General features: G+C 51.3%; 10 protein-coding genes across 10 annotated transcripts; 6 read left to right on the top strand and 4 right to left on the bottom strand.

Annotated features, from left to right (window-relative positions):
* Positions 1–40: 40 nt before the first annotated feature.
* BO87DRAFT_451550 (Zn(II)2Cys6 transcription factor) lies at positions 41–2,199 on the bottom strand (the record flags this gene model as incomplete). Its single annotated transcript, XM_025628469.1, has 5 exons — positions 41–437; positions 496–965; positions 1,010–1,162; positions 1,210–1,996; positions 2,048–2,199. 5 exons carry the CDS (start codon positions 2,197–2,199, stop codon positions 41–43), a joined length of 1,959 nt encoding a protein of 652 aa, XP_025482403.1.
* A 929-nt stretch (positions 2,200–3,128) lies between these two features.
* On the bottom strand, positions 3,129–4,865 carry BO87DRAFT_217076 (uncharacterized protein). Its single transcript, XM_025618660.1, has 5 exons — positions 4,491–4,865; positions 4,327–4,431; positions 3,894–4,267; positions 3,767–3,834; positions 3,129–3,714 (listed from the first exon to the last, which is right to left on the bottom strand). The coding sequence occupies exons 1-5, from the start codon at positions 4,689–4,691 to the stop codon at positions 3,299–3,301; spliced, it is 1,164 nt and encodes a 387-aa protein (XP_025482404.1). The 5' UTR covers positions 4,692–4,865; the 3' UTR covers positions 3,129–3,298.
* A 3,304-nt stretch (positions 4,866–8,169) lies between these two features.
* BO87DRAFT_373962 (rRNA-binding endoribonuclease) lies at positions 8,170–9,723 on the top strand. Its single transcript, XM_025622682.1, has 2 exons — positions 8,170–8,979; positions 9,034–9,723. The coding sequence occupies exons 1-2, from the start codon at positions 8,206–8,208 to the stop codon at positions 9,544–9,546; spliced, it is 1,287 nt and encodes a 428-aa protein (XP_025482405.1). The 5' UTR covers positions 8,170–8,205; the 3' UTR covers positions 9,547–9,723.
* BO87DRAFT_328778 (H/ACA ribonucleoprotein complex subunit NOP10) lies at positions 9,691–10,426 on the bottom strand. Its single transcript, XM_025620236.1, has 5 exons — positions 10,326–10,426; positions 10,253–10,266; positions 10,080–10,194; positions 9,954–10,006; positions 9,691–9,895 (listed from the first exon to the last, which is right to left on the bottom strand). Exons 2-5 carry the CDS (start codon positions 10,263–10,265, stop codon positions 9,873–9,875), a joined length of 204 nt encoding a protein of 67 aa, XP_025482406.1. The 5' UTR covers position 10,266; positions 10,326–10,426; the 3' UTR covers positions 9,691–9,872.
* A 199-nt stretch (positions 10,427–10,625) lies between these two features.
* On the top strand, positions 10,626–12,713 carry sen2 (tRNA splicing endonuclease subunit SEN2). The gene is made up of 2 exons (XM_025622683.1): positions 10,626–10,757; positions 11,016–12,713. Exon 2 carries the CDS (start codon positions 11,065–11,067, stop codon positions 12,544–12,546), a length of 1,482 nt encoding a protein of 493 aa, XP_025482407.1. The 5' UTR covers positions 10,626–10,757; positions 11,016–11,064; the 3' UTR covers positions 12,547–12,713.
* A 203-nt stretch (positions 12,714–12,916) lies between these two features.
* Positions 12,917–17,615, top strand: BO87DRAFT_217152 (chromatin-binding protein RAD9). Its single transcript, XM_025618661.1, has 2 exons — positions 12,917–13,084; positions 13,159–17,615. The coding sequence occupies exons 1-2, from the start codon at positions 13,025–13,027 to the stop codon at positions 17,458–17,460; spliced, it is 4,362 nt and encodes a 1,453-aa protein (XP_025482408.1). The 5' UTR covers positions 12,917–13,024; the 3' UTR covers positions 17,461–17,615.
* Positions 17,616–17,621: 6 nt separating this feature from the next.
* BO87DRAFT_373966 (mitochondrial 54S ribosomal protein bL27m) lies at positions 17,622–18,721 on the bottom strand. Its single transcript, XM_025622684.1, has one exon. It carries the CDS (start codon positions 18,659–18,661, stop codon positions 17,804–17,806), a length of 858 nt encoding a protein of 285 aa, XP_025482409.1. The 5' UTR covers positions 18,662–18,721; the 3' UTR covers positions 17,622–17,803.
* A 129-nt stretch (positions 18,722–18,850) lies between these two features.
* On the top strand, positions 18,851–19,739 carry lcl2. The gene is made up of 2 exons (XM_025626589.1): positions 18,851–19,120; positions 19,173–19,739. The coding sequence occupies exons 1-2, from the start codon at positions 18,934–18,936 to the stop codon at positions 19,364–19,366; spliced, it is 381 nt and encodes a 126-aa protein (XP_025482410.1). The 5' UTR covers positions 18,851–18,933; the 3' UTR covers positions 19,367–19,739.
* Positions 19,740–20,304: 565 nt separating this feature from the next.
* On the top strand, positions 20,305–22,346 carry BO87DRAFT_413683 (scramblase family protein). Its single transcript, XM_025626590.1, has 2 exons — positions 20,305–20,916; positions 20,964–22,346. The coding sequence occupies exons 1-2, from the start codon at positions 20,383–20,385 to the stop codon at positions 22,056–22,058; spliced, it is 1,629 nt and encodes a 542-aa protein (XP_025482411.1). The 5' UTR covers positions 20,305–20,382; the 3' UTR covers positions 22,059–22,346.
* Positions 22,347–22,588: 242 nt separating this feature from the next.
* On the top strand, positions 22,589–23,697 carry BO87DRAFT_373969 (E2 ubiquitin-conjugating protein UBC7). The gene is made up of 2 exons (XM_025622685.1): positions 22,589–23,139; positions 23,255–23,697. Exons 1-2 carry the CDS (start codon positions 22,893–22,895, stop codon positions 23,506–23,508), a joined length of 501 nt encoding a protein of 166 aa, XP_025482412.1. The 5' UTR covers positions 22,589–22,892; the 3' UTR covers positions 23,509–23,697.
* Positions 23,698–23,740: the final 43 nt, after the last annotated feature.

Below are 23,740 nucleotides of genomic sequence, written 5' to 3' on the forward strand. Positions count from 1 at the left end.
CTATTCAGCTAGTAACTGGCGTACGATTATAGACACGCATTTAACACCACACATCATCGTATATACCATCCGTCATCATCCCGAAATCTGTACCCCAAATACTTGTGCCACCAAAGTCAATTGAATGGTTATTCTGTGTCGGGGGTTCCAATTCACATCTTGGTTCGGGACTATGCGGTGCTGGTATTTGTTCTTGAGGACTCCGGTTCTGCTGAAGAATCGAAGTAGCAATCTGACTACATAGCTGAGATATAGAGCGGATAGTATCGGCATGAGAGCCTTCACGAGCGTTTGTAGCAAGACACTCTGCGCGTTTGGCGAAGAAAACAAGGGCATTGACGTCGGAAGTCACGACAGCTGGACTGTCATTATCTTCGGGGTTGAGGAGGTGGATGTAGACTTCGAGGAAGGGGACAATGGGGTAACGTAGCAGGATGCTGGCAAACAATTTGTATCAGTCCTCTAACTGGAAAAGTAATGTGGAAAACAACTCACCTTTCAAACATGGAGAAGCCGGAAATGCTGTCGCCCGGATGGTAGCTCTCACACAGTTCCTGAAGAAGCTGCAACCCCGTGCGAGCATGCTCAAGTCGAGCGTGGCGACTCTCCGAAGCAGGTATGCAGCGCTGCACTAACACATGGCAGATGCAGAGGGCGTATCGGAGTTCGATGGCCTGCTGTGCAGTAGTGGTGGTGCTGGCTGGAGGGTAGAGAATGTGACTGTGCTGGGTGGTCCAATCGTTGAGGCGTCGGACAAGCTTATAGGCACGCTGTCCCAAGCATTTCCAACTGACTTGTGGCATGCTGGCGTGAAGACTGCGAGAGATTCTTTCCTGAATCCGAGCGAGGGAGATGCGCGCATCGAATTGATCGCTGAGTAGCATGCCGGAGCTGGTGGGAAGCGGGAGACCAATGTCATAGGATGGCAAGAGGCATGGTGTGCCGCTTATTAGGGCTGTGTGTTTCTTGTTCGATTAGCGGAGAACAGGAAAGGTGATGACGAACTTACATCTATAATGAAAAGAGACCAGAACAGGTTCCAACCCTCAGCGTATGGTTTGCCCTTGCTCCGGTGTAATCCCATCGATTTGGCGAGCTCACAGGCTTGGGTAAAGAGTGCCTCGAACATAGTGAATTGCAAGTACTTGAGAGCAAACAAAGCCTGCATCAACCTTTAGTTGGGTTCAAACAAATGCAGATCTGTCATACCAGGCTCAAGAGGGCTTGCACATTTGCCATACGCGGTTCTAGTAAGATTTGGAAATTGTTGAAGCATCGCCGGATGTTCTGCAATAGGTGGGTGATAAGGCCCGCTTCTAGAGGTATCATGCCCGTCTTCTTCGCTGCGGTGGACTTTCCTTCCAATGTCTGAAGGGGGATGCTGTTGAGCGATACAATCCAGGCTGGATCAGGAACGTCCATTGTTTCGTATTGAGTCCGCATGGCCGTCAGAACGCTCTGTCGGTCGTATATGGGGAGCAACGGATTGAGCTCGGTAAAGTATATGTCGATGAAGGTTTCCAGAAAGGCTCGTGGTGGAAGACGGGACGGCTGGTCATCATATTGGGGAAAATCCAACAGTGGAGGTTTGTCCTTGGCCAGCCTTTGAAAGAGTGCACTCAGCCTGGAAATCTGAGCTTGCAGCACCGAGCCAGAGGTAGAGGGGGCTTCAATTGATAACCCGGGGCTGTTTGATGGTGGCAATGACAAGGCAAACTGGTCACCGGCAGCTTGAGCTTCAGTATAAATTGAGCTCGATTGCTCGTACCCATCACTCCCCAAAGGCTCAGCAACCAATTTATCTGTCTGGCTTTCCTCGGATGTACTGGAATTGCTACATAATCCCCAGACACTCGATCGTCGGGAGTTTGGGCTGTAATAGGTGGTCGTGAAATTGCTGAGAGGCGAGGTGGAGGCTTGTACGCTAGATGAAAATCGAACAAGGGCTTCTTCAAGTCGTTGCAAACGAATTGCGAGTGATTGAACATCATCTACTCTGCAACCAAGTCAGCCGCAATAATTAGACGTTTTAGGATGGAAGGCAGACAGCTTCTTGGTATGATCAATCCGCTTCCCCTTAGTGTATTGACAGACCAACCCTGACTTGCGGCAACTAGAGCACAAGGGCGATTTCCTGTCGCATCGAACCTTACGGATCCGACATTCATTGCAAGCATGCTCAGGGGCCGAGGGCTTCATGTTCCTCCCAATTTTCATGTCTGTGTTCCAGTGTCATCCACCGAGAAAAGCAACAATGTATGTTGTGGGCAAGAAATTGTCCTCTGTCAATGAAAGACAAAGGAACCAGGCAGGAGGTAGGGCCTCGCCCCGTATATTCGTCATAGAGGATCCATCTACGTTCAGCGCCACACTTGGTCTCCATCATTGCATTCAATTTTACCAAGATAATGCAAGTGCTCAGAAAGCACCTACCATGTTATGCAGAGGAAGGATGACGATCTAACCTAAAGAAGCACACAATCTAGATCCTACCGGGCCAACATCAGACCTAGCCGTCTGTGCCTTATACACAGGATCAATGACACAAATAGAGCGTCAGAGATTCTTAACCCTATCAAGGCAGGCATAGTATCTACCGGTCGTTAGCTCGGTATTGAAGCCTGAAGCCGGCAATAGGCCAGACGTGGTGGCCCATGCTACGGGCCGACGGACTATAATCTTACCTCAGATCATGAACTAGGATCTTGCCGAAACACCGATTGAAAAATGTCGGGTTAAAATGATAACCGTTTCGGTTCAGTTTTGAGGCCTTCAACTTGCTAGATTACTGTTTTATAGTGTTGCGCCGGGTGCTGGTTTGCGGGAAGGAGAGAGAAACGTCGTCTGCAAGCAAGCCACTGCTGCACATTCTGTGACTTATCCGCACTGTGGAATCATCGAAAAGAATCTTCAGTCTCACTGATAATTGCCGAGGCCCGAAGATGGCAGGATCGCTCACCATTTCAGTGGGTCATGATTCTTAGGCCGCTGCGGCGCTTCGCAGGTAGTGGAGGGCCGACTGGGGATTGCTTGCCGATTAGGGCTAGCTGCCATACCCCGCTTGGCCTTATCATGAATGAATGCACGGGGGCCTGACACAAAGAATAGTATAGTATATATATAACTTGGTCGAACAAGGCAACAGCCAGTAGATACATCGGCAGAGGTATAGACAGAAAGGAAACACACGCTTAAAGAACGAAATGGTAACAATAGCTCCTATAATATATTAACAGTAAGAATGACATCAACATATTGCGACTCCTATTGGCCTGGTCGACTGCTCATTGTACGCTGTTCACGATGATGACGGCGATGCGATGTCTGATCGCAAATCCTTCCCCGTCACTGAATCGCGGAGACCGGCCAAATTATTGGTCTCTCGCACCATAAGCTTTCCTTTTCCCCCAAGTTCATGTCCCGGGACAAGTGTAAGATATCTGTCCGAGTCTCCCGTGCAATGAGCGTACTCCAGATCATCCATGTGTGTGGTAATCGTAGTCGTCACCGTGCCTGTGCCATTCCAGAACGTTGGCGGTTGGCTTTGCGACGAGGGCGCATGTGCGTAGCCGTACGCATGGCCTCCACCGCTTAGAGTCGAGAGGAAGTGTGGAAGGAGTCGCGAAATGAGAGGCCGGAGGGTAGGCAGGCAAGCACAGATTATCCCCGTGTTGCATTCAATTGCAGACCAGGATGCAGCACCGACATTGTCGTCTAAGTACTCTGTTAGTCACAAGCCGCGTGGTGCACTAGAGGGACGACTTACAAGTAGGGTCGGTAGAGTCGGAAATCTTCTTCAAGGAAACCAACCGGCAAACACTAGTTACGCAGACACTAGATACAGCGTTAGTAAGATTCCATTGCTAACAGTGCGTGGGTACCGGAACACTCACAATCCACCCAGAGCAAAAATTGAAATCAAGGCCATTTTCTGCCTCTGCGGCAATTCAAGCCCCGACAAGGCTGGGATTGGTATCAACAAAATCACGATATCGGTAGCGATGTGCATGGACGCATTCGAGAACCACAGTCCCTCCATGCTCAGACAGTATCCCGGAATAGTTGGGTTCCAAAATTTGGCGACGGGGATGCAATTGAGGAAAGCACTGAGAACCGCCCATGATCCGTAGGTAGCAAGCACGCCGATCATAGTCCAGGAAATGCGCCGCATGCGCCGGGTTGGGAACACGTGGAAATACTGCATTAGAATTGACGCTTTGGCAAGCAGCAATGCAGCATTGTAGAATGGAATGGTAAGCCAGAATGCCTGATCGACCAGCTTATGTTAACACCAAGCCGCGCATGCTGTATAAGTTATTAACTTACCTTCATCTGTTTTAACAGGACTGATGGCGGGATGTGTGCCTCATGCATGCCCATCCCATTCAGGGCCTCCACGACGAATAGACCCATAAAGACATAGGACAATGTCTTACCAGTCCCGGTAGTTAGCAACTTGTTGTTTTCCTGTCAGAGATTCATGCACCTACCAAGGCCAGCAATATCATCCAGTCGTTTGGCTCCATGCGGTGCATCAACTTGGTGCGCGTGTAAATACGAGCAGCAACACAACATGTTGCTAGACTGGTAAACACAACACTAACAGCTAACGCTCGACCCCCTCGGGGTGACACGAATGATCCATGGGCACCATCGTCCGTTCGGGCGAAATGAGTGTGAAAGTCCATCATGGTCGCATTCAAAATAATCGTTCCGTGGGAGCACTTAGACGAGGTTTGGTTTCTCGGTGTTTCAGAGACAAGTCGAGCTGAACAAGGGTACAATGTGGCCGAGGGTTCACGAGTACACGGGCCTCTGTGTACAGAGACCAGCAACGTTACTCATATAAAACCTGGGGTCCGACTGACCCCTCAATGAGCGAAAGGAGCACTGTTCCGCGTGTCACTGTGAGGGGGACACTCGCAGGGGAAGGGGGAAAAGATGGGGATATAAACGTTTTGCGATTGGTAAGACCCAGTAACGGCTCTGTCTGACTAGAAGGATGCGAATAGACCAATGGTACCGAGCCCGTGAAGATCCTCAGTCATGTCTAATTGCTGCTCCGGATTCACGGACCGACCCTAGGACAGGAGCTGGGTCCAATGGGTGTGTGGTGCAGAAAGGGAGGGCAGGAAAAGCAAGCAAGGGAGGAGACAAATAAGCAAATGATAGAGAGCAGCCACAATGTGGTCCTGGCACAAACTCAGGTTGATAGATGGGTAAAGGCAACAAAAAGGTACATTTGGTGCCTCGCGCAATTTCTTTTTCTGGTTTTTCTTGCAGCCATTGTGCGTAGGTTTTGCGGAGAGTGACTGGAGAGGTCTCTATGCATAGCAGAGGCCTAAGCGACATGTTCCAGCCCTGTGGTGTCGCTAGGGTTATGGATACTGTCGATGATGATCAGCCATTGACTGCATCCGCGGTCACTGAAAAAAATACCGCCCAGTTTGGTCTGTCAAAGACAAAAGTGGAGAGACGGTGGATCGACGGTGTATCCAAAACTCTCCTCTGGTTGGATGCATACATGGATTGTTCTATGCGTCTGCGGAGGCACTTGCATACGACAGGCGTGCGTACGAAGTACATTGTGCGTAGAGCTGTCTGTCTGTCTCGAACCTGACGAATCTTGACGGGCTGGATGACAGTCTGCCCAGCCAGCAGATCGTGGAGCCCACGACTCCTTGCCCTGGGACTGGGGCCGGAGCTGTCATTAAGCCATGCCACAGCGCAGAGGCCAGGTAAGCTGCAAGAATCATTTATCTCCGAGTCTGTCCTTTCCACAGTGCCTGCAAATGGCCTGTGCCCCTAAATGACATCGGGTGACTCTCTGTTTTCCCTCTAAGAGGCTTTTCTGGGTAATGTTTTACAGGGAAGGGATCAATCAAAATCAGTCCTGCCACAGGTCCTACACAGGGGCAGGGATGAGCAGAGTAAGGGATGCAGAGGGCTGTCATACTTTCTCCCCTATCGATACTTCCATGAATCTCAAAATGATTGATTCATTCCTGGATAAGCACTTGACCTTGTGAGGGGGGAGGCATTATCCGTTATCAAAAGTACTTCTGGGTGCGCCAGCTGGCCGATGCGACCTGTCATTTCCTTCTTTGGGAATTTCATGGCATGATTTCCGGGGCCTTAAACAGAGCCACATTAAATAACGGACATGCAGGGGGGCAAAGTACCGTACAGGCGGAAATTCGCGTCTCTATCTACAGCCCGTGAGGAGACTCGACGGATAGGCCATCAATTTTGTCAAACAATGCTGATTGATCAGTAGGGTGCTGGCGTTGGTGCGGTTATTTGACTGAAACGCCCGGCGTGGAAAAGAAAGGCGATGTATCACATCCGACTAGGCGCGCCGGGACCTTCCTCCGGGTTGGCCAAAAACAGCCAACCGCAGACGAAACTCGAGTCCGCTCATTTAATTATTGTCTATTGATCTTTAGAATTGGATGATTATCGGTCCATTGTCGCTTGGCCATAGCGTGCATTTTTTTTTTTTTTGGAGGAAAGCAGCATTTGGTGCTGCGCGTTCGGCTCTGGTAACCCTCACTCGTCGCCACCGCACTGATAGTTCCACGCAGAGCCATATCCATTGGTCGATCAGTACGCCTGCATTCTGGATTGGCCGAAGTGGAGTGTGCGTCAAGATCTCCTACCAGCCATCAGGAGTTGGGTAACACAATCGTGGGACTCATCTACTCCCAATTATATATCTCGGGAATCATACCCGTAGCGACCCGGTCAAAGAATCACCAAGATTACTACCGAAGACCTTTTCTTAATCCATTGAGTGGTTTGATAGTGTTCATGAACTGGTGGTAAATATGGAGATTTCATCGCCTGAGTTTGACTGTATGGAGACGAGGCAGCCGGGTTGCCTTCTACCCAGAGAGCCAGCGTCTGGACAGGTCGAGCGCAGCGATTTTCTATATATAACCATTATTAGGAATTCTGCCATGCATCGAATAGAGCGTATAGCATGGACCATAAGATGATCAAAGTCCACACGTGGACACACACACATTACCCTCTCTATTTCTTGTCGTTCTTGCTTGCGTGTCTACTCAAAATTCGTGTTGCTCGGCGATGGTGACTGAAAGATTCTTCTAGTTGAAGTGTCAGCTGGCATTTGCGCGCCACCGTTATGGCAAAGCCAATCAAACACGACAAAATAACCCAAAATTTTGAAGTGCCAATGCTTTGATATCTGTGAGCCATGCACGATATCCATAGATCCCCGTCACATACAGTAGCTTCTGAGTCGGATTGAAAACATCCGCGGTACGGAATACCTGTCAGCAAAAATCCACCGGACGAACGGCCTATCAGTCTGTTGATTCCATGGATACCTGCATTAGTGTGAAGATAGCTAGACGCATGTCCAGGGTACTGTTCGCACTTCTGCAGTCAGACGGAGTACTCCGTACAGGCACCTCCATTCAGAATCCGCAAACTGACTGTGTGCAGGTCGAGACGAAGAATGAGTCAATTGTATGCAAGTACTTTTGGCAAGTGGACTCACCGTGGCCCTGCTCGGTTGATGCTAGTCGCCATCATTCATTTTGCTAAGGACTGAACACGCACTCCTTTCATTTTTCGCGCGGAGAGCTCGGCATCCTGATGGTACCATGCGAAATTAATGAGATTCTCGTGATGCTTCTAATCCCCTCGATTGCTATTTTTTTTTTTTTTTTTTTTTTTTTCAATTTCCGAGGAATGCGTGGTTTGGAAAGGCTATGGTGTGTTGACCACCTTGAGTACTCGTACTTTGGATGACTCTGATGGATCAGGGACGGGGCCTTCTGCATTAGAATGACCTGTCATTGCCATGTGATTTGAAATACATAGACTTTGTCTGTGGATGTCCAGATGACAGACAGACCACGATAGTGGCTTTTCGAGGGAATCTGTCAGAATATTCTGAATCTTCCGGGACGATGGATCAGACAGAGGAATTCCGGCTTGTTTACTATGGCACTGACCAGTTGTCGCGCGAGTGATGGTGAGAAAGTCGGAAGGATCTCGATAAGCGGGCGCTAAGATAAGGAACGATGCACAGACCAACTGAAAATCCCATCCGAGGAATTTCCATCCAACCATTGCGGCCCAAGAGTCAACCAATACACTTTACTCCTACATTGGGTTTTCATTCACAAAGTTCATTATACGGTCGCAGAGATACTAACATCATCCACCGCCAAAATGACGGACTCTGCATCGCCTGCGAAGCCCGTCCACACCATCGTTCTTGACGCCGGTCCCATCTTGAAGAATACCCCGCCGCTATCCACGCTGCTCGCACAATGCGAAGAACTCCTCATCACCCCCTCCGTCGTCAGCGAAATCCGTGACCCTGACGCCCGCCAGCGTGTGGAGACACTCTACCTCCCCTTCTTGAAGCAGCGCACACCATCCCCGAAAAGCGTCAGTGTTCTGAGCGAATTTGCACGCAAGACTGGTGATCGGGCTGTCCTGAGTAAAACGGATATTGAGGTTCTGGCGCTTGCATACGAGATTGAATGCGAGCGGAACGGTGGTGATTGGAGACTGAGAAGTGTTCCGGGGCAGAAACAGGTGAACGGAAAGCCACCCGTGAAGGAGGAGAAGGCCGAAGAGAAGGGAGAGGAGGCTAAGGATGAGACTGAGGGCGAGACCACCCAAAAGGAAGAGAACAAAGACGAGGGTGCTGAGGTGGATGCCGTTACGGAAGATCTGAAGAACGCAAGCTTGGGAGAGGAGACCAGCACACAGGAGACCGCGGTGCAAGATGCCCCTGTAGAGGCCCAGACGGAGGAACCGACTCATCAGGACGCCGACGACGCCCAAGAGGAGGAAGATGATGGCGATGATTCGGATGGTGGCTGGATCACGCCCTCCAACTTGAAGAAGCGGCAGGCCCGCGATGAGGCTAGTTCTGCGGCTGCGGCGCCGGAACCCAAGGTGATGCAGGTTGCCACCATGACTACCGATTTTGCGGTATGCTTTCAACTCTCACTCCGATGACTATATTCCATACTAACTAGGATACAGTGTCAAAACGTGCTGCTACAGATGAACTTGAACTTGCTCTCCACTTCCACCCTGCAGCGAATTCGCCATCTGAAGTCTTTCATCAAGCGGTGCCATGCCTGTTTTTTCACCACCAAAGACATGAACAAGCAGTTTTGTCCCCGCTGCGGCAAAGACACGCTTACCCGCGTCTCCTGCACGACTGATGCGAATGGACAGTTCAAGATGCACCTGAAAAAGAACATGCAGTGGAACAACCGCGGCAACCGTTTCAGTGTCCCCAAGCCCGTCCACGGCACTTCTAACGGAAAGTGGAAGGGAGGTGGTGGTAAGGGTGGCTGGGGTACCGAATTGATTCTGGCGGAAGACCAGAAAGAGTATGTTCGAGCCACCGCAGAGCAGAGCCGTAGAATGCGCAAGGAGCACGACCTCATGGACGAGGACTACCTCCCAAGCATCCTGACTGGAGAGCGGAACAGGAACGGTCGGGTCCGTGTGGGAGCTGGCAGGAATGTCAACTCAAGGAAGCGGTAATGGCATAGCTTCTCGTCTCTTTGCATCAGTCTGGGTTGGCGTCTGGCTTAAAAGTTTATGGCTGCACCTTTGGTCTATTTCTGTGATGGATTATGATGAACGGCTCGTGATCAACGATTTATAGAGCATACACATAGCATATGCTAGGTAACGAATATAGAGCAAATTCTTGGATGGTATATTTTGCACACTAAGATACCGGCCATGGGCACCGCACAGAAACCGAACAAAAGTTTCTCATCGTCCAAAGACCATAGATAACACCATTCGCCATAAATGATTCAAAGCACCTTTTGTATCTCAATCATGTTTTTCCGTCAACCCGTTTACAGCTTAGCAGCCTCCTTGTCTGTAGTCTGTCGTCAGCCATGTCCACCATATTGGAAATCGTACTCGGGGTTTCATACCGACTTGCTGGGTCAGAAGGAGACCGTATCTCTTCTTGAGGGTCACACGGTGACTAGGTAGCCGATGTCATTAGTCCTGAGTCTCTCTCCGATGTGTCTGAATACCGTTGGCGAAAAGGAACCTACCGGGAGTACTTGTCATCGGGAGAGAAACGGGCGGGGTGAGCACTCTTCGTAACGCGACCATCCTCGGTGACCTTCTTCAGGGTGTAAACCCGCTTGCCATCAGGGCCCAGAGAGTCTTTGTGCATTCGTTAGATTTGATCGATCGAGGGGAGTCCGACTGCGGAGAAACATACACATAAGATGCATCCTAGAGAACGTTAGTCAGTACGAGCGAGTAGCATTGAAGTAGACTGCAGACAGACTTACTTGAACGATTAGACCTGTTAGTCGATTGAAACACGAAAGAGAGGTGCTGGGTGGTGAACGAGTGCGTTTATCGATGCCAAACCGCTGGACTTGAACTTCGGCGATACGCAGGAAATTTTTGGCGGAGCGAACGGGGCACGGGCCAAGGGCCAGCTTAGTCACGCGCGGTCCCATTTAAGGCTGCCCAAGCGAGCTCCAAACAACTTTTTCTTCCTTCCGCAAACCATCCCATCGCACTTCAGGCAGGATGAGGGAATATTGAGGATGTTGATGATGATAATGCGCATCCATTCCCGTCTTGCATAATGACTCTGGGATCCTTTCGCTAATTGATATTTTGTATTTCTAAGATACACTACATCGCATCACGAGGGACAAAGCTGCCTCTCGTGTAATGGCTTGACCAACCCCAGATCTTGCACAGGATTTCGGGTAAGCTTCAGCCAGCAGCCTTGTCGGTCTTGCTGGAAGGATTTTTGCTTTCATTGTTTTCTCCGGTGATGATGACATACCTAAGCTTAGGCAATGGCAACCTTGATTTCTCGCTGTTGTCAGTGAAGGCTTTGTATTGACTACAACGGTATCTGAGGAGAAACACAACAATGATTCTGATTACTTCTGTCGGGGTTGGCGATGGCGGCTACATTCCAGCTTGTAACTGAAGAGTTTCTTGCTGACTCTTCCCTGTAGTTAGAATCGAATATCTATCCAATTGAGCTTATAAGAATTACTGTTAAATATGGCTTCCAATACAATTCCTAGTCCTGCTTCGGAGACTGCTGCTCCTGGCAAGTCCGACTCTTCTCAAAAAAACAATGCTGCCTCCCCAGCTCGTCGTTCGCGGCCTCCAAGGCCCAACTACCGACACATCCATCGCTTCCCCTTCCCGGTTGAGGTGCATCCTCTTCCTCCTCTCATCCCCCATAACCCTCTCTCGCTCGTCAGTGTACTGCTTTCCTACCTGACATACTTTATTTCTCCCCCTCACCAGGAAGTCTACTCTGCCTACTTTGACTCTGCCACATCCTCGGTCCATGTCACAGACCCTAAGGCTATAAAGGCGCTATGGGAGATGGGTTTCTTTGGTAAGGGAACCCTGAGTCGAAGTGAGCCGAGCTGGCTTGAGCGTGAGAAGAAGAGACGAGGTCTACTTGGGGGGATGACTAGCGAAGAGGTTACACGACAGCGGCGGACAGAACGTCGCGAGTTGAAACTGGAGCGCGCGAGGATGGAAAAGCTTGTCATTGAGGAGAGACTCAAGGCCGAAGCGGCTGCCAGGGACGGCACCGCGACGTCAAACGAGCAGTCATCCCTCTCACCCACTCCGAACAGTGGCTCTGAAGGCGCAGTATCAACTACGGAGAAGTTCTCCCTAAGGAAAGCACGGGAAGCCAGGGAAGCCAAGCTCCTTGAGTCACAACGTTCAGTATCACAAGACGGCATTGCACGCACCCCCAACTCCGCCGGAAAGCGGTCACCTAGTGGCAGCAAAACTGTGCGGTTTTCTCCGGTTGTTCAAGCCAAGGAGTTTGCTTCTGATTCGGCTATCTTGAGCTTGCCAGAAATATCTGCGGATGGAAAGGCGGACGGAGGTAAGACGGATGAGGAGCCGGAATTGAATAATGAAGAGCACCTTCAATTATCTAACGAAGAGGCCTTCTTTCTTGCATATGGGCTGGGTGTCTTGCGTGTTCGCGATGATACTCGCAATTCCGAAATTCCTACATCTTCTCTGCTGCCGTTATTATGTCGACACTCCTACTTCCCTCCTAGAGCCCCGTCAGTGGATCTCACGCCGGACGACCCATTCATGATATCATATGTTGTGTACCACCATTTCCGTTCTTTGGGTTGGGTTGTGCGCTCCGGAGTGAAGTTCGGTGTGGACTACATCCTCTACAACCGTGGTCCGGTCTTCTCACATGCTGAGTTTGCTGTCGTGGTCGTCCCATCCTATGGCCATGGCTACTGGTCTGAAACGGCCGAGCGCAAGGCTCAGTGTGAGGAGAAGACAGCGCGCAGTTGGTGGTGGTTGCATTGTGTCAATCGGGTCCAGGCCCAGGTGAAGAAGAGTTTGGTGGTATGCTATGTGGAAGTCCCTCCACCAACGTCTTACGAGCTTGATACTCCCTCGGAAGAGGATATTGGCTCGATGTTGGCTCGTTATCAAGTCCGGGAAATGGTTATTCGAAGATGGGTCCCCAATCGGACTCGGGACTAGAATGAGTGCATCATCTAGTTTCTGTGTACTATATGCATCGTGCTGTTCGAGCGTTTGGGTTTTCTTTTGGCAAGACGTAAAGCACTTTACTCATTGTAACCATATGTAACCCTGCTCCTCTCACAAACCATTATGGCTAGCATTGTTGATCCCGTTTTTCTGGTGTGAAGAATGCAACATTGACCTACTCCTGCGCTCCTTATATAGTACTGCTCATCCTCTCGTTCTATAGATGGATTGTAAATCGTCTTTGGCTTGTCGATTCGGACAGGCTAAACCCAGAGTGGTAATATTGAGATATCACGTGAGTGACGCGTTTCGCGTTTTGCATTTTACGGTATTCCGTCCAATTGGAAAGAGCACGAGAACAGTCGAGGAAGCCGAGTGGTGAAAGTGTTCGTGGGTTTGGGGCGCCAGACACCTCGGCAATGAGCCATCACTTGTGCTGTGTAACAGACATCGCAGTGTAAGAGGGATTATGGAGACGCAGGAGGATAGCATCGACATCGCGAAGCTGCAACGCGTCGCGTTGGGGCTTGTGAGTGACGGCCTCTCCCGGTGGCGGAGTCTCTGATCTCCATTCGCTAACATCATTCGTCTGCTATCCATCAGGAATCTGCACCTTCGCAGCTCCAATTTAATGGCCTGGGGACAGTTGCAAACCTCGACTGTCGCCCGGAAGCCCATCAAAAGTCACCGTTTTCCTCACCCGCTCAAGAGAAAGCTCGAAAATCCCCGACGCCGTTGTCGCCTTCACGGTCATCCTCGCGATCACATAATGCCACAACTTCGATGAACACGAATCCAGCATCCAAACCCAACTCTACAACCCCTTCTACGACCCTAGTGCCTCCGTCTACGAAAATGCCTTCGGTCGATGCCGTTCCTTCGGACACGCAGGTCGTCTCTCAGTCAGTTTACGATGAAATCATCAGGAAGAACCAGGAGGCTGCGGACAACGCTCAGGAGAGCAATTTGGGTGATCAGGCAACGCTTATGACCCTTCATGAAGGCGATAGCGGACATCTTGATTTGCTATCTGGCTATGATCCTCTTCATACTGATGCTGTCAACGAGGACCTTGAGGATCAGAGTAGCTCGAAGCTGGGAGAATCTTCGCCCATGCTGCATCAGCCGAATCTCTTTCCCGAGTCGCAGCGGTTTCTGACAAAGACTCCCATGACAGCAGTGAAGCGTGCCCACTCTGAGGGCCTTGCCACTGTGTCTCCCACAGCTTCGCGGAATCCCCTTGCGGCCGATATCGGGTCAAGTGGTGGGATATTGGCACTAAGCCAGGTATTTAGGGCAACTCAGGCTCCATCATCACCTCTAGTGAACGGCCAACAATCCGACCCTATGTCAGATCGACCGTCTCCGAATATTCCCATTCAGAGCCACCCGGTTATTACAACGCTCTCCTCACCTTACAATAATCTCGCCGCAACTTTTCCACGGGACACGTCCGCCCACAGATGGAACTACATCAGCATGCAGGAATCTCAAGCCAACCGGGATAAGGCATTGCATGAAAGAATGACACGTTCTGCAAACCATGTGTACTCGGACCAAAGCGACGGGGAATTTGATAAGGAGCCTAGTTTTGTTGAGCGAATGAGGCGCCGGAAGATGTTTGACCACGAGGCTGATGCTCAGCTTGTGGAGCTTACAGCCCCTGCGAGGCCATCCAGTCGGCGTGGTAATCAAGCGGACATGACCCTAAATCCCGTATCTGAAGTGCCTGAAGGCCCAGATCTGACTGATGGGTCTTCTGGAGAAGTCGAGGAAGTGAGAGAGCAGGGGTCTACCGGGCTGCAGCATGGGGCGCTCAGCGAAGAAGAAACGGAACAAGAGCAAGAGGATGACTTGGAACAGCCCACGCCACGGCCTTACGATCTCGATGGTTCAGCCGAGGAGGATAAAGAGAATTGCCACGACCTTTCCACAACCAGTGCTGCTGCTGCGAGCGCGCATGACCGCCTATCGCAAGCTCTTGCCTTGCATGAAAGTCCGTGTCCAACCAATGGAGAAGCGGTAAACGGGCGAGAAAGGTCGCTTTCGCGTTCTGGCAGCTTTGTACAGGATGAGCAGTTGCATGAAGGCTACTCCTCACAGGTCTCGGTCATTAAGGACTCTCAGCGCTCCGCTGGTCGGGGGGATCCTGGTAAAGATGACACAGAGGAGCAATGGACTGCGCAGCGCATACATCAGTCAGGCTCTCAGGCTCATATGGGCCCTTTGTCTGATGTAGACAGAGCAACTCCATCGCCCATAAAGCAAGTTCGTATACGTTCTTCTCCCCCTTCAGCGTCCCAGACCAGCCGACGGTCGCTCGAGTTAGGCTGCGCTCACTCGGTGAGCAGGCCTGGATCAGAGCTAGGCAGTCCATCTCGCTCCCAGACTCCACGGCCCTCGTTGGCTCAAGAGCATAACATGGAGTCAAGCAATTCATCTGTGCAGGGGGGCGCGGATACAGGCAACGAACCATCTACGTTGGATCGACCCGACAAGTCCTCATCTATGCCCTCGCGCGTCGCCGAGACTCCTGTTGCTCCTAGGGCTTTTGCAGAAATCATACCAATGACAAGCATTCCCGAAACCAGTCCCAGCCGCCTTGGTCACCAAAGGTGGCCAAACGATCACAATACAACCGATGTAGCCGATCAAGAAGATGACGACTTGCCGCCGGTGTACATGGATGCGCATGAACAAGGGTCTCGTTCTCAACCGATGGTTGCAGATAGCTCGTCGCCTCTGAAACCTTCCTCGTTCCATAACTCAAAAATTCTGTCCAGCCCAAGCGGCAGACAGCGCAGGGCACTGACGGAAATCGCAGCCGATGCTTCACCACAGATTGGGGCTGGCTCTTTCAACCTTGACATTAATATCTTGTCCGCTGACGACCGGGAGTTCCGGTCTGCGGTTGCAATGTCTCCTATTCAGCCAAGGAAGAAGCGCCGCGGTAACGGTGGGCAGAGTGTTTACGCTTCCGACCCAGTGTTCCCTGTTACACCTCGCGCGCCTACTCATGTCGTGCCTTCTCCAGAGAAGGAAATGCCACCTATCACTGAGATGGAGCCAGAGAAGCAGGCTGAGCCGGCCACCAAGCCAATGCCAACCTATCGGAGACGGTCAAGACCCTCAAGACGAGCGGAGAGCATATGGGATATGGATGATTCTACTCAGCATCACGTCTCTCGTAAAGAGAGGTCTCGGCTTCTAGGTCGCTCACTTCCGGTAAAGCAGGTGCCTGCTGAGGTTGAAGAGCATGCTCCCGTTCAAGTAGAACTGCCTGCCATTCACGAGGATCAGGTGGCCAGTTCAATGCCGGAGCCATCCAGTGAACCAGTCGCACCCCAACAAACAGAAAAAGCATCTGAAAAGGATCCAATTGTGGAAACACCGCCTCGAGTTCAACAACCAGCTCAGCCTTCAGTTAGCCATGAGAACGTACCTATCGCCGTCAACCAAGTCCTTGCCCCATGGAGCGGACCAAAGCGCGCGTATTATCCTGCAACGTGCTTTGGCAAGCCCTTTGGCACATCGCAGTCGCGGTATCTGGTCAAATTCGAAGATAGCGCACCGCTTGAGATTCCCACTGGCGCGGTGAAACGGCTTGAGCTGCGTATTGGTGATGGTGTCAAGGTGGACATGCGCGACGTTCCCAAGGTGACACATATCATCTCTGGGTTCGCCGACAAGCTCGCTTTGAGTGATATTGAACAGGGAGCTGCGAACGGGCTGATTCCTATGACTGATGTATATGGATATTCCTCCGTTATCTTGACACCGAAGCAGCGCAAAAGTCTCCCCGGCTCAGGACTAGCAGTTACAGAGAACAGGATTACTGTTCCTATTTCCCGAATCTACCTAGATACTATCCTTTGGAATCAGTTGAAAGACCGGGCATTCAGCTACGACTCCGGGCCTGCTGTTTCCGAAAGTGGACCCCAAACGCCAGGTGACAGACACTCCACGCCCATGTCCCCTGGCGCTCGACTCTCGCGCAGCTTCCGCTTTTCCACTGGTCTATTTGCCGGTATGGTATTTGCGGTGTCATACGGAGACAACAACGAGGCCAAATCACGAATTACCAGGATGATTCTGGAGAACGACGGCCGGATTCTAGAGGACGGGTTTAATGAGTTGTTCGAACTCCCTCTCAGTGCACCAGTTGCTACACCTACCAAGTCTTCTGCTCCACTCCCTAGTACCCAAGACGGCCATCTGCGGCTGACTAGCGGTGCCGCAGACGTGGGATTTGCCTGTCTGATAGCCGATAAACATTCTCGTCGGTCAAAGTACATGCAAGCCCTTGCACTCAATCTCCCTTGCCTCTCTGACCGCTGGATCGAGGACTGCGTTGCCCGAAGACAAATCCTCGATTGGGAAATATACCTCCTCCCAGCCGGGGAATCCACCTATCTCAACGGTGCAACCAAGTCCAGATTCCTAGCCCCGTACCCTGCCACAGAGGCTCGACTGTCTGAGACCATCGCTGGCCGGCCCAATCTTCTCAACGGACAATCCGTGCTTCTTGTTACGGGACGCAGTGGTCGAGCAGACGAGGAGAAACGCAAGGCGTATCTCTTCTTGACGTATGCGTTGGGTGCTTCCCGCATCGAGCGCGTGCATGATCTCAAGTCTGCTCGCGCGATCCTGAGTGCAACGCAAACGGATGGAGCCGACGGCCTTAGCTGGAACTGGATCTATGTCGATGACGATGATCGAGCTTCCTCCGCCAAGGCCATGGCACTGGGAAGTTCATTGTCGACCGCCGGTTCGAGGAAGCGTAAGCGGTCGAAGCTGATGGAATCTTTTGACGGCAATGAGCTGGGAGTGAACAGTAATGTCAAGATTGTCGGCAATGAGTTTGTCTGTCAAAGCTTGATCTTGGGGAGGTTGTTTGACCAGTAATGAATGGATCTAGTGGGGTTAATATCTTCGACGATCATCTACGATGAATGTGTGGGGTCTGGAGTATCTGCTTGTTCTTTTTATGTTTGCTGCTTTGATCAATCAGTGTGTTCGCGAGACTGATACTGATAGCAATATACCCTGGAGTCTGCTACTCTATTAAAGCATCAGTTCTTCTTTCTTAATAAAGAGAAAGGAAATAGTAATTGCAGCCCATTCAAACGTCTTATAATACATACATACATATAGGTAGACAGACACAAAAAGAAACCCTAGAACCAAAACTAATATATCACACACACGCAGTCAAGCTCTCACTGACATGATCCCTCCATCAAATCATCTATTTTCCACCCTTCTTCTTCTTCTTATTCTTCAGACTCTTCATCTGTGCCAACCGATCAGCCTTAGCAGTCCTCTTCCTCCACGCCAACCAGCGGTTCTTGCGGTTATACGGCTTAGCCGTAATGCCAGCCTTCTCCGCAGCACGACCAATACTCCAGTTGGCCTCACGGTACATATAACCAGGACGCAACTGAACGGCAGCCTGAGCAGCCTCAACCTTCGTAGCACTGCCAACCTGCGTCCCGTCCTCTCCAATTTTAGCCACCAAATCGCCCTGCTTGGCAGCCACCTCCTCCTCAGGCTCAAACCGAACCGCCACACGGTTCAACTTCCTCCTAGTCGGCGCGTTCTTCGGCGTCGGCAACTTCCCATCCTTCTCAAACACAACTCCAATGTACTTCCGATCCGGATGACGCTCGGGGTCCAGGTAGTACCGCACATACCCGGCCTCAGCAGCGTAGATGGTATGATCGCGGCCCATGGCGCAGTTCTCACCAGGGAACCATTTCGTGCCTCGTTGCCGGAAGATGATGCATCCGGGGACGACGTATTCACCGGCTGTGCGTTTCGCGCCGAGACGCTTTCCGGCCGGATCGCGGGAGTGACGGTTCGCGGTTCCTTGGGAGGCGTGGGAGGCGTGTCGGACTTGGAGGAATTGGTGTAATGTTGGGGACGCTAGCGGGGTGAGCTTGGATTGTGTTAATATGCTGCTGTTGCTGGTTGCGGAGAGGATGGAGGTGTTGCAGAGGAGCGAGGAGGTGCTGTTGTTGTTGTTGTTGCGGAAGGCAGCCGTGGGGGCTCTGGCAAGTCCCCTTTCTAGAGCCCGGAGGGGCGCTAGAAGACGAGGTTGAAACATTGTGTTGATTTGGGATGTGGTGATGTTCAATGGGGATTGAACTGGGGAGAGATGGCTCGCTCTATTTCCCGGGGCCTGCTTTTTTTCGCGGATCGGAGATGGGACTTGGCGGGTGAGGTCACGTGCCGGATGCGGCCAGATGGCCGGTAACTTATCTATCTACAACTATATACTTAGTTCCTTTGCTATGCTTTGCTCTGCAATTTACTTTTGCTTCGCTTTTTTTTGGTTTTCGGCATATTGCTCGGTTATTTGTAGAGTCTAACTTCGCTATGTTTTCTTGGATTCGGCTCCTCGGAGCCCTTCTTCTACTTGCCTCTGTGGCCCACGCGCAGTTCCAGTTCTTTGAGCATATGTTTGGAGGTGGCGGCGGCGGTGGTGGTGGTCACCAGGGTCGTCAGCAGGCGGCGCAGAATGTTCCGAGTGATAGCTCGCGGTATCAGAGTCAGTGGGATTCAGGTAAGTGGTGGATTCTTCTATTGGGGTATGCGTGTGAAGCTAATCGGCACAGCCCATTGTGATAAATACCTCTGTCCTGGTACCCTCGCATGCGTCCATTTCCCACACCATTGCCCGTGTCCGCATCCCGATGTCGAAGAGAAGGTTGAGCTTGGCGAAGGAAGTGCCGTTTGTGTGTCGAAGGGAGGTTACAAGGCGGGTGAGGCGGCGCGGAAGATTGAGTTGGCGCGCAAGGGTCTTTTGTGATTGAGTTGTCGCAAGAGGTGGTGTAACTTTTTCGGCTGGATTTGGAACTACTGGTGTCTGTGTTGGTGCTTATCGGCTCTGGATATGTCTTGGGTATCCTGCTGCTTAGGGTTACTATTGAGACCTGCGCGTTGAACTGCGTCGCGGTTAAATGGCTCTTGCAGAATTATTGCATTGTTTGTGTCAAAGCGCTCTCGGATATCGCAAAGACGGCTGCTTTTGTGCTATGAATGGCCAGCAGCTCGAATTCCGGGTCATCGCCTTGCGATTGGGTTGTTGATCAGAGGCACCAAACCGTACCTGATTCACACGTTCTGGGCATCTGCGCTTACTTCTTTGCGTGGTTACAGTAAATAATGTGCATTCCAATGTCAATTTCATCAGTACTGACTGTCCAAAGCAGCTGAATCGCAATCAGCGCTCCGGCTGTAAAGTAGGTTACGTCCATGTAGACAGAACTTAGAAAGACTGGATCAGGTGCATATGATAGAGTAAAATGAACGCTTCTTCCGTTGACTATATACCGTCTGTTGGGTGTGGAATGTACTTAATATCCTGATCGTAGTTATTTTGTCATTATCTGCGAAAGCGCCTCAGAAGCGATCACTAGTTGTTTAAGTTGTACTATATATATTTAATAAGTATGAAGACAAGGTATTAGAACAAGTCATTACCCCGACCTCATGCGGCCGAGCCGTTCGGCCATCTGTGATAGTTTGAAGCTCCTTATACGCCACATGGAAGCATTTTCCACACGGGATAGAAAGTACTGGAGAATTTCCTGAGTTATCTCGCAATCTGTTCGCGGGGTGGATGAAGGCAAAACGAGGGCGGATGGATGATCAGCGTCTTATCGCCGTTAACTCCGCTCCCGCACCTTCGTCATCGCGGGAATCTTCCACTCTTTCTCTTCCATGTCAGTTAACTCAACTATAGTTCTCGGTGTTACAGTTACCTCACGTATATTCGCCTAATCTCACATCTTACATTAATACTGACTGGCGTCAATCACTGGAATGTGGAGCGCGCTCCGAACACCACCGGCGCAGTGCCTTCGAGCTCCCGGTCGAGCTCTCTCCAGCTCACTTCGCGGACGACCCAACCCCCGAGGCCCCCGAAACTCCATACGCAGGCCAGAGCCCATCAGAAGAGAAGTCCCGGCATCGCGAGCACCTGAGCCTAGCAATCCAGAGACAACCTCCAAAAACCCCCAAACCCCCGCCTCACAATATGACCCCTCCCAGAACACCCTCCTCTCTCCAGTCCACATTCCCGAAGACCCTCATGGCGTGATAAAAGAGACGCACCCGGCGACGGGAATCCTCGCCAACTCAGGTCTTGTGGTGCAGCGGCAGTTGGAGCTCATGAATGTAATGGTTGGTTTTGAACAAGCCAACAAGTACGTCATCATGGATGCCAACGGCAATCATATTGGCTACATGGCGGAGCAAGAGAAAGGCATGGTGAACATGATGGCGCGACAATCGTTCCGGACGCATCGCAGTTTCGTGACACATGTGTTTGATAGGCATGAGAATGAAGTGCTTCGGGTAGGTGGTGATCTGCCGATTGCATGTGGATTATGCTGACTGTGTAGTTCCACCGTCCGTTCTCATGGATCAACTCCCGAATCCGCGTATATGATCCTCTCGACCTAGCAAAGGGTACCTATTCAACGTCCACCACATTACAGACAACCTCCGCCGGATCTCTGGTTCACCCTACAGGGGACTCAAATGCTCGGGTTTCATCCTTGGGCTTGGATGAAATGCGGGTTATCGGAGAGGCCCAGCAGCAATGGGCCCCACTACGACGCAAATACAACCTCTTCACATATCACCACTCGCCCAATCCAGCGACAGAGATGGAAATACAGAAGCTACCACTTAACCAGATGAATATGTCCAACACACAGCAAATGCAGTTGGTTAAATCATCTCAAAGTGGCCAGGAAACAGGCGAATACCACCAATTTGCCTATGTGGACGAGCCCTTCTTGTCGTGGGATTTTGGCCTACGTTCCTCTGATAAACAGCTGATCGGCTCCGTGAATCGCGACTTTGCCGGCTTTGCCAGGGAAATCTTCACAGATACGGGTGTCTATGCACTCAGGATGGACTCTGCTTCCCCTAGCGAAGAGTTCCTCGACAAGAACAGCGCGACTACTGGGATGACTTTCGACCAGCGTGCCGTGATGCTGGCAACCGCTGTGAGCATTGACTTTGACTACTTTAGTCGCCATAGCAACTCGGGCGGATTTGGTTTCATGCCCCTCTGGATCCCCGGGTTCGGTGGTGAGGCAGCTGCTGGGGGTGCTGCCGCCGGGGGCGCAGCAGCCGGTGAAGCAGGTGCCGTTGGGGAAGCGGCCGCGGGAACTCTTGGTCGCGCCGGGGCAGCTGGTGGAATGGCTGATGGTGCAGCAGCTGGAGCAGCAGGCGCGGGCGCAATGGCTGGCTACGACGCCATGTCTCGTGGGATGGGAGGCAGCCAGCCTGCTCCCGATCAGCAAGCAGCACCTGTAGACCAACAACCACCGGCGCCAGGTCAAACGGGTCCGTATGGGGATGTTTGGGGGGAGGAGCCCGAGAGTCCGTGGGGAAAGGAGCCTGAGAACACATGGGGTCAAGAAGAGGACCCTTGGGCAGATGAAGGCGACGAGGGCGAGGGAGGCGATGATTTCGATTGGTTCTAAGCGGCCGATCGACCATACAACAAACAGTTAGATCAGGATGCCGGCTGACACCGTGAGACGGTTCCCCTTACTCGTGCGAGGGTACTACAACAGAACTCATGAGTTTGGTGTAACGAGAATCACCGTGACGGCTCTGACATATAGCATACTCGACATGATCGTCCCGAGTACGGAGTAGACATTGATGTCATTTACTCTCGGCCCTGCTTGAAATGCATAAAGGGTTTTGCAGCTTACTGACAACACCAGCCCATTGTACCATACCGGCAGTGAAATCTCCAATAAAATGTATAATATCACGCGAAAACGAACAATCCTATACAGAATAATAGTCCATCAATACCTTATCCATCCAGACGAATGCGGCGATAAGCAACATTGCAGCCTCAGGCACCCACATCCCACCGGCTCAACAATCAATCAATCAATGGAACCTCAATCACTCCATCGATTCATTGGCTTTCAAAAGTGGCAAACCTTGATTTCTCCTCCAATTCAATTCCAGGCCACTCACTCACCTTTCCCCAGTAGTAGTAATCCAGCCTCTCTAAAAAAAAAGTTTTCTTAATCCCAACTTATCTCCTCAACGCCACCCCAGGTACATAACCATCTCCCCCGGTGTCCTTTCACCCTCCCCTCTCCGGTCCGATCTCCGCACTCTCCTCCCTCCCCTCTTTATCTAATCGCCAGATTAGACACAGCCAGACCGCCACGCCACCAGCACAGAAACCCCAACCAGCACCAGCTTTCCCCTCCCACGCCGGAGAAATCAAATCAATTTCTCATAATTCAATATTTTCCAAAGAGAAAAGAAGAAAGAAGGCAGTGATCAAAATGTCCTCCGTCGCCCAGAAACGTCTCTTCCACGAATACAAAAACCTCTCCACGAACCCCCCCGAGGGCATCACCGCCGGTCCCGTCACCGAAGATGACATGTTCCACTGGGAAGCACTGATCCAGGGACCCGAAGGGACGCCCTTTGAGGGCGGCGTGTTTGCGGCCGAGTTGAAGTTTCCGAAGGATTATCCGCTTAGTCCGCCGACGATGAAGTTTGTGGGTGGTGGGGTTTGGCATCCTAATGGTATATGATCTTCTCCCTCTTTCTCTCTGTGTGTTTTTTGTTGTGTCTTCTAGACTGTTCTGGTGACGCTTGGTCAATGTGGTATGCTAACGTTGTTTTGGATGAATGTGTATAGTCTACCCCAACGGAACCGTGTGCATCTCCATCCTCCACCCCCCCGGTGACGACCCCAACCATTACGAACACGCTTCGGAGCGGTGGTCGCCTATTCAGAGCGTGGAGAAGATTCTCATCTCCGTTATGAGTATGTTGGCGGAGCCGAATGATGAGTCTCCGGCGAATGTTGAGGCCGCGAAGATGTGGAGAGAGCGGAGGGGGGAGTATGAGCGGAAGGTGAGGGATGAGGTTAGGAAGGGATTGGGGTTGTGAATACCCCACCCCTGGGTTAATATGTGTTGAGTGGTGATGGGTAGGGTAGGGGTTCCGCTCGTATATAAGTACCTGGTTGGTGGGCTGGTTGCTTGCTGTCTTGTCTATACTCTTGTGTGTCGTGGAGGAATTGTGGCATAGCTTGGAAGCTGGATGATTGGATGGATGGATGGATACATTGGTTGCTTGGGTTGGCGTTGTGGTATGTTCACTCTCTTTCATTGTTTTATTC

This window comes from Aspergillus neoniger (genome assembly GCF_003184625.1).
Source record: "Aspergillus neoniger CBS 115656 unplaced genomic scaffold BO87scaffold_7, whole genome shotgun sequence".
Lineage (NCBI taxonomy): Eukaryota > Fungi > Ascomycota > Eurotiomycetes > Eurotiales > Aspergillaceae > Aspergillus > Aspergillus neoniger.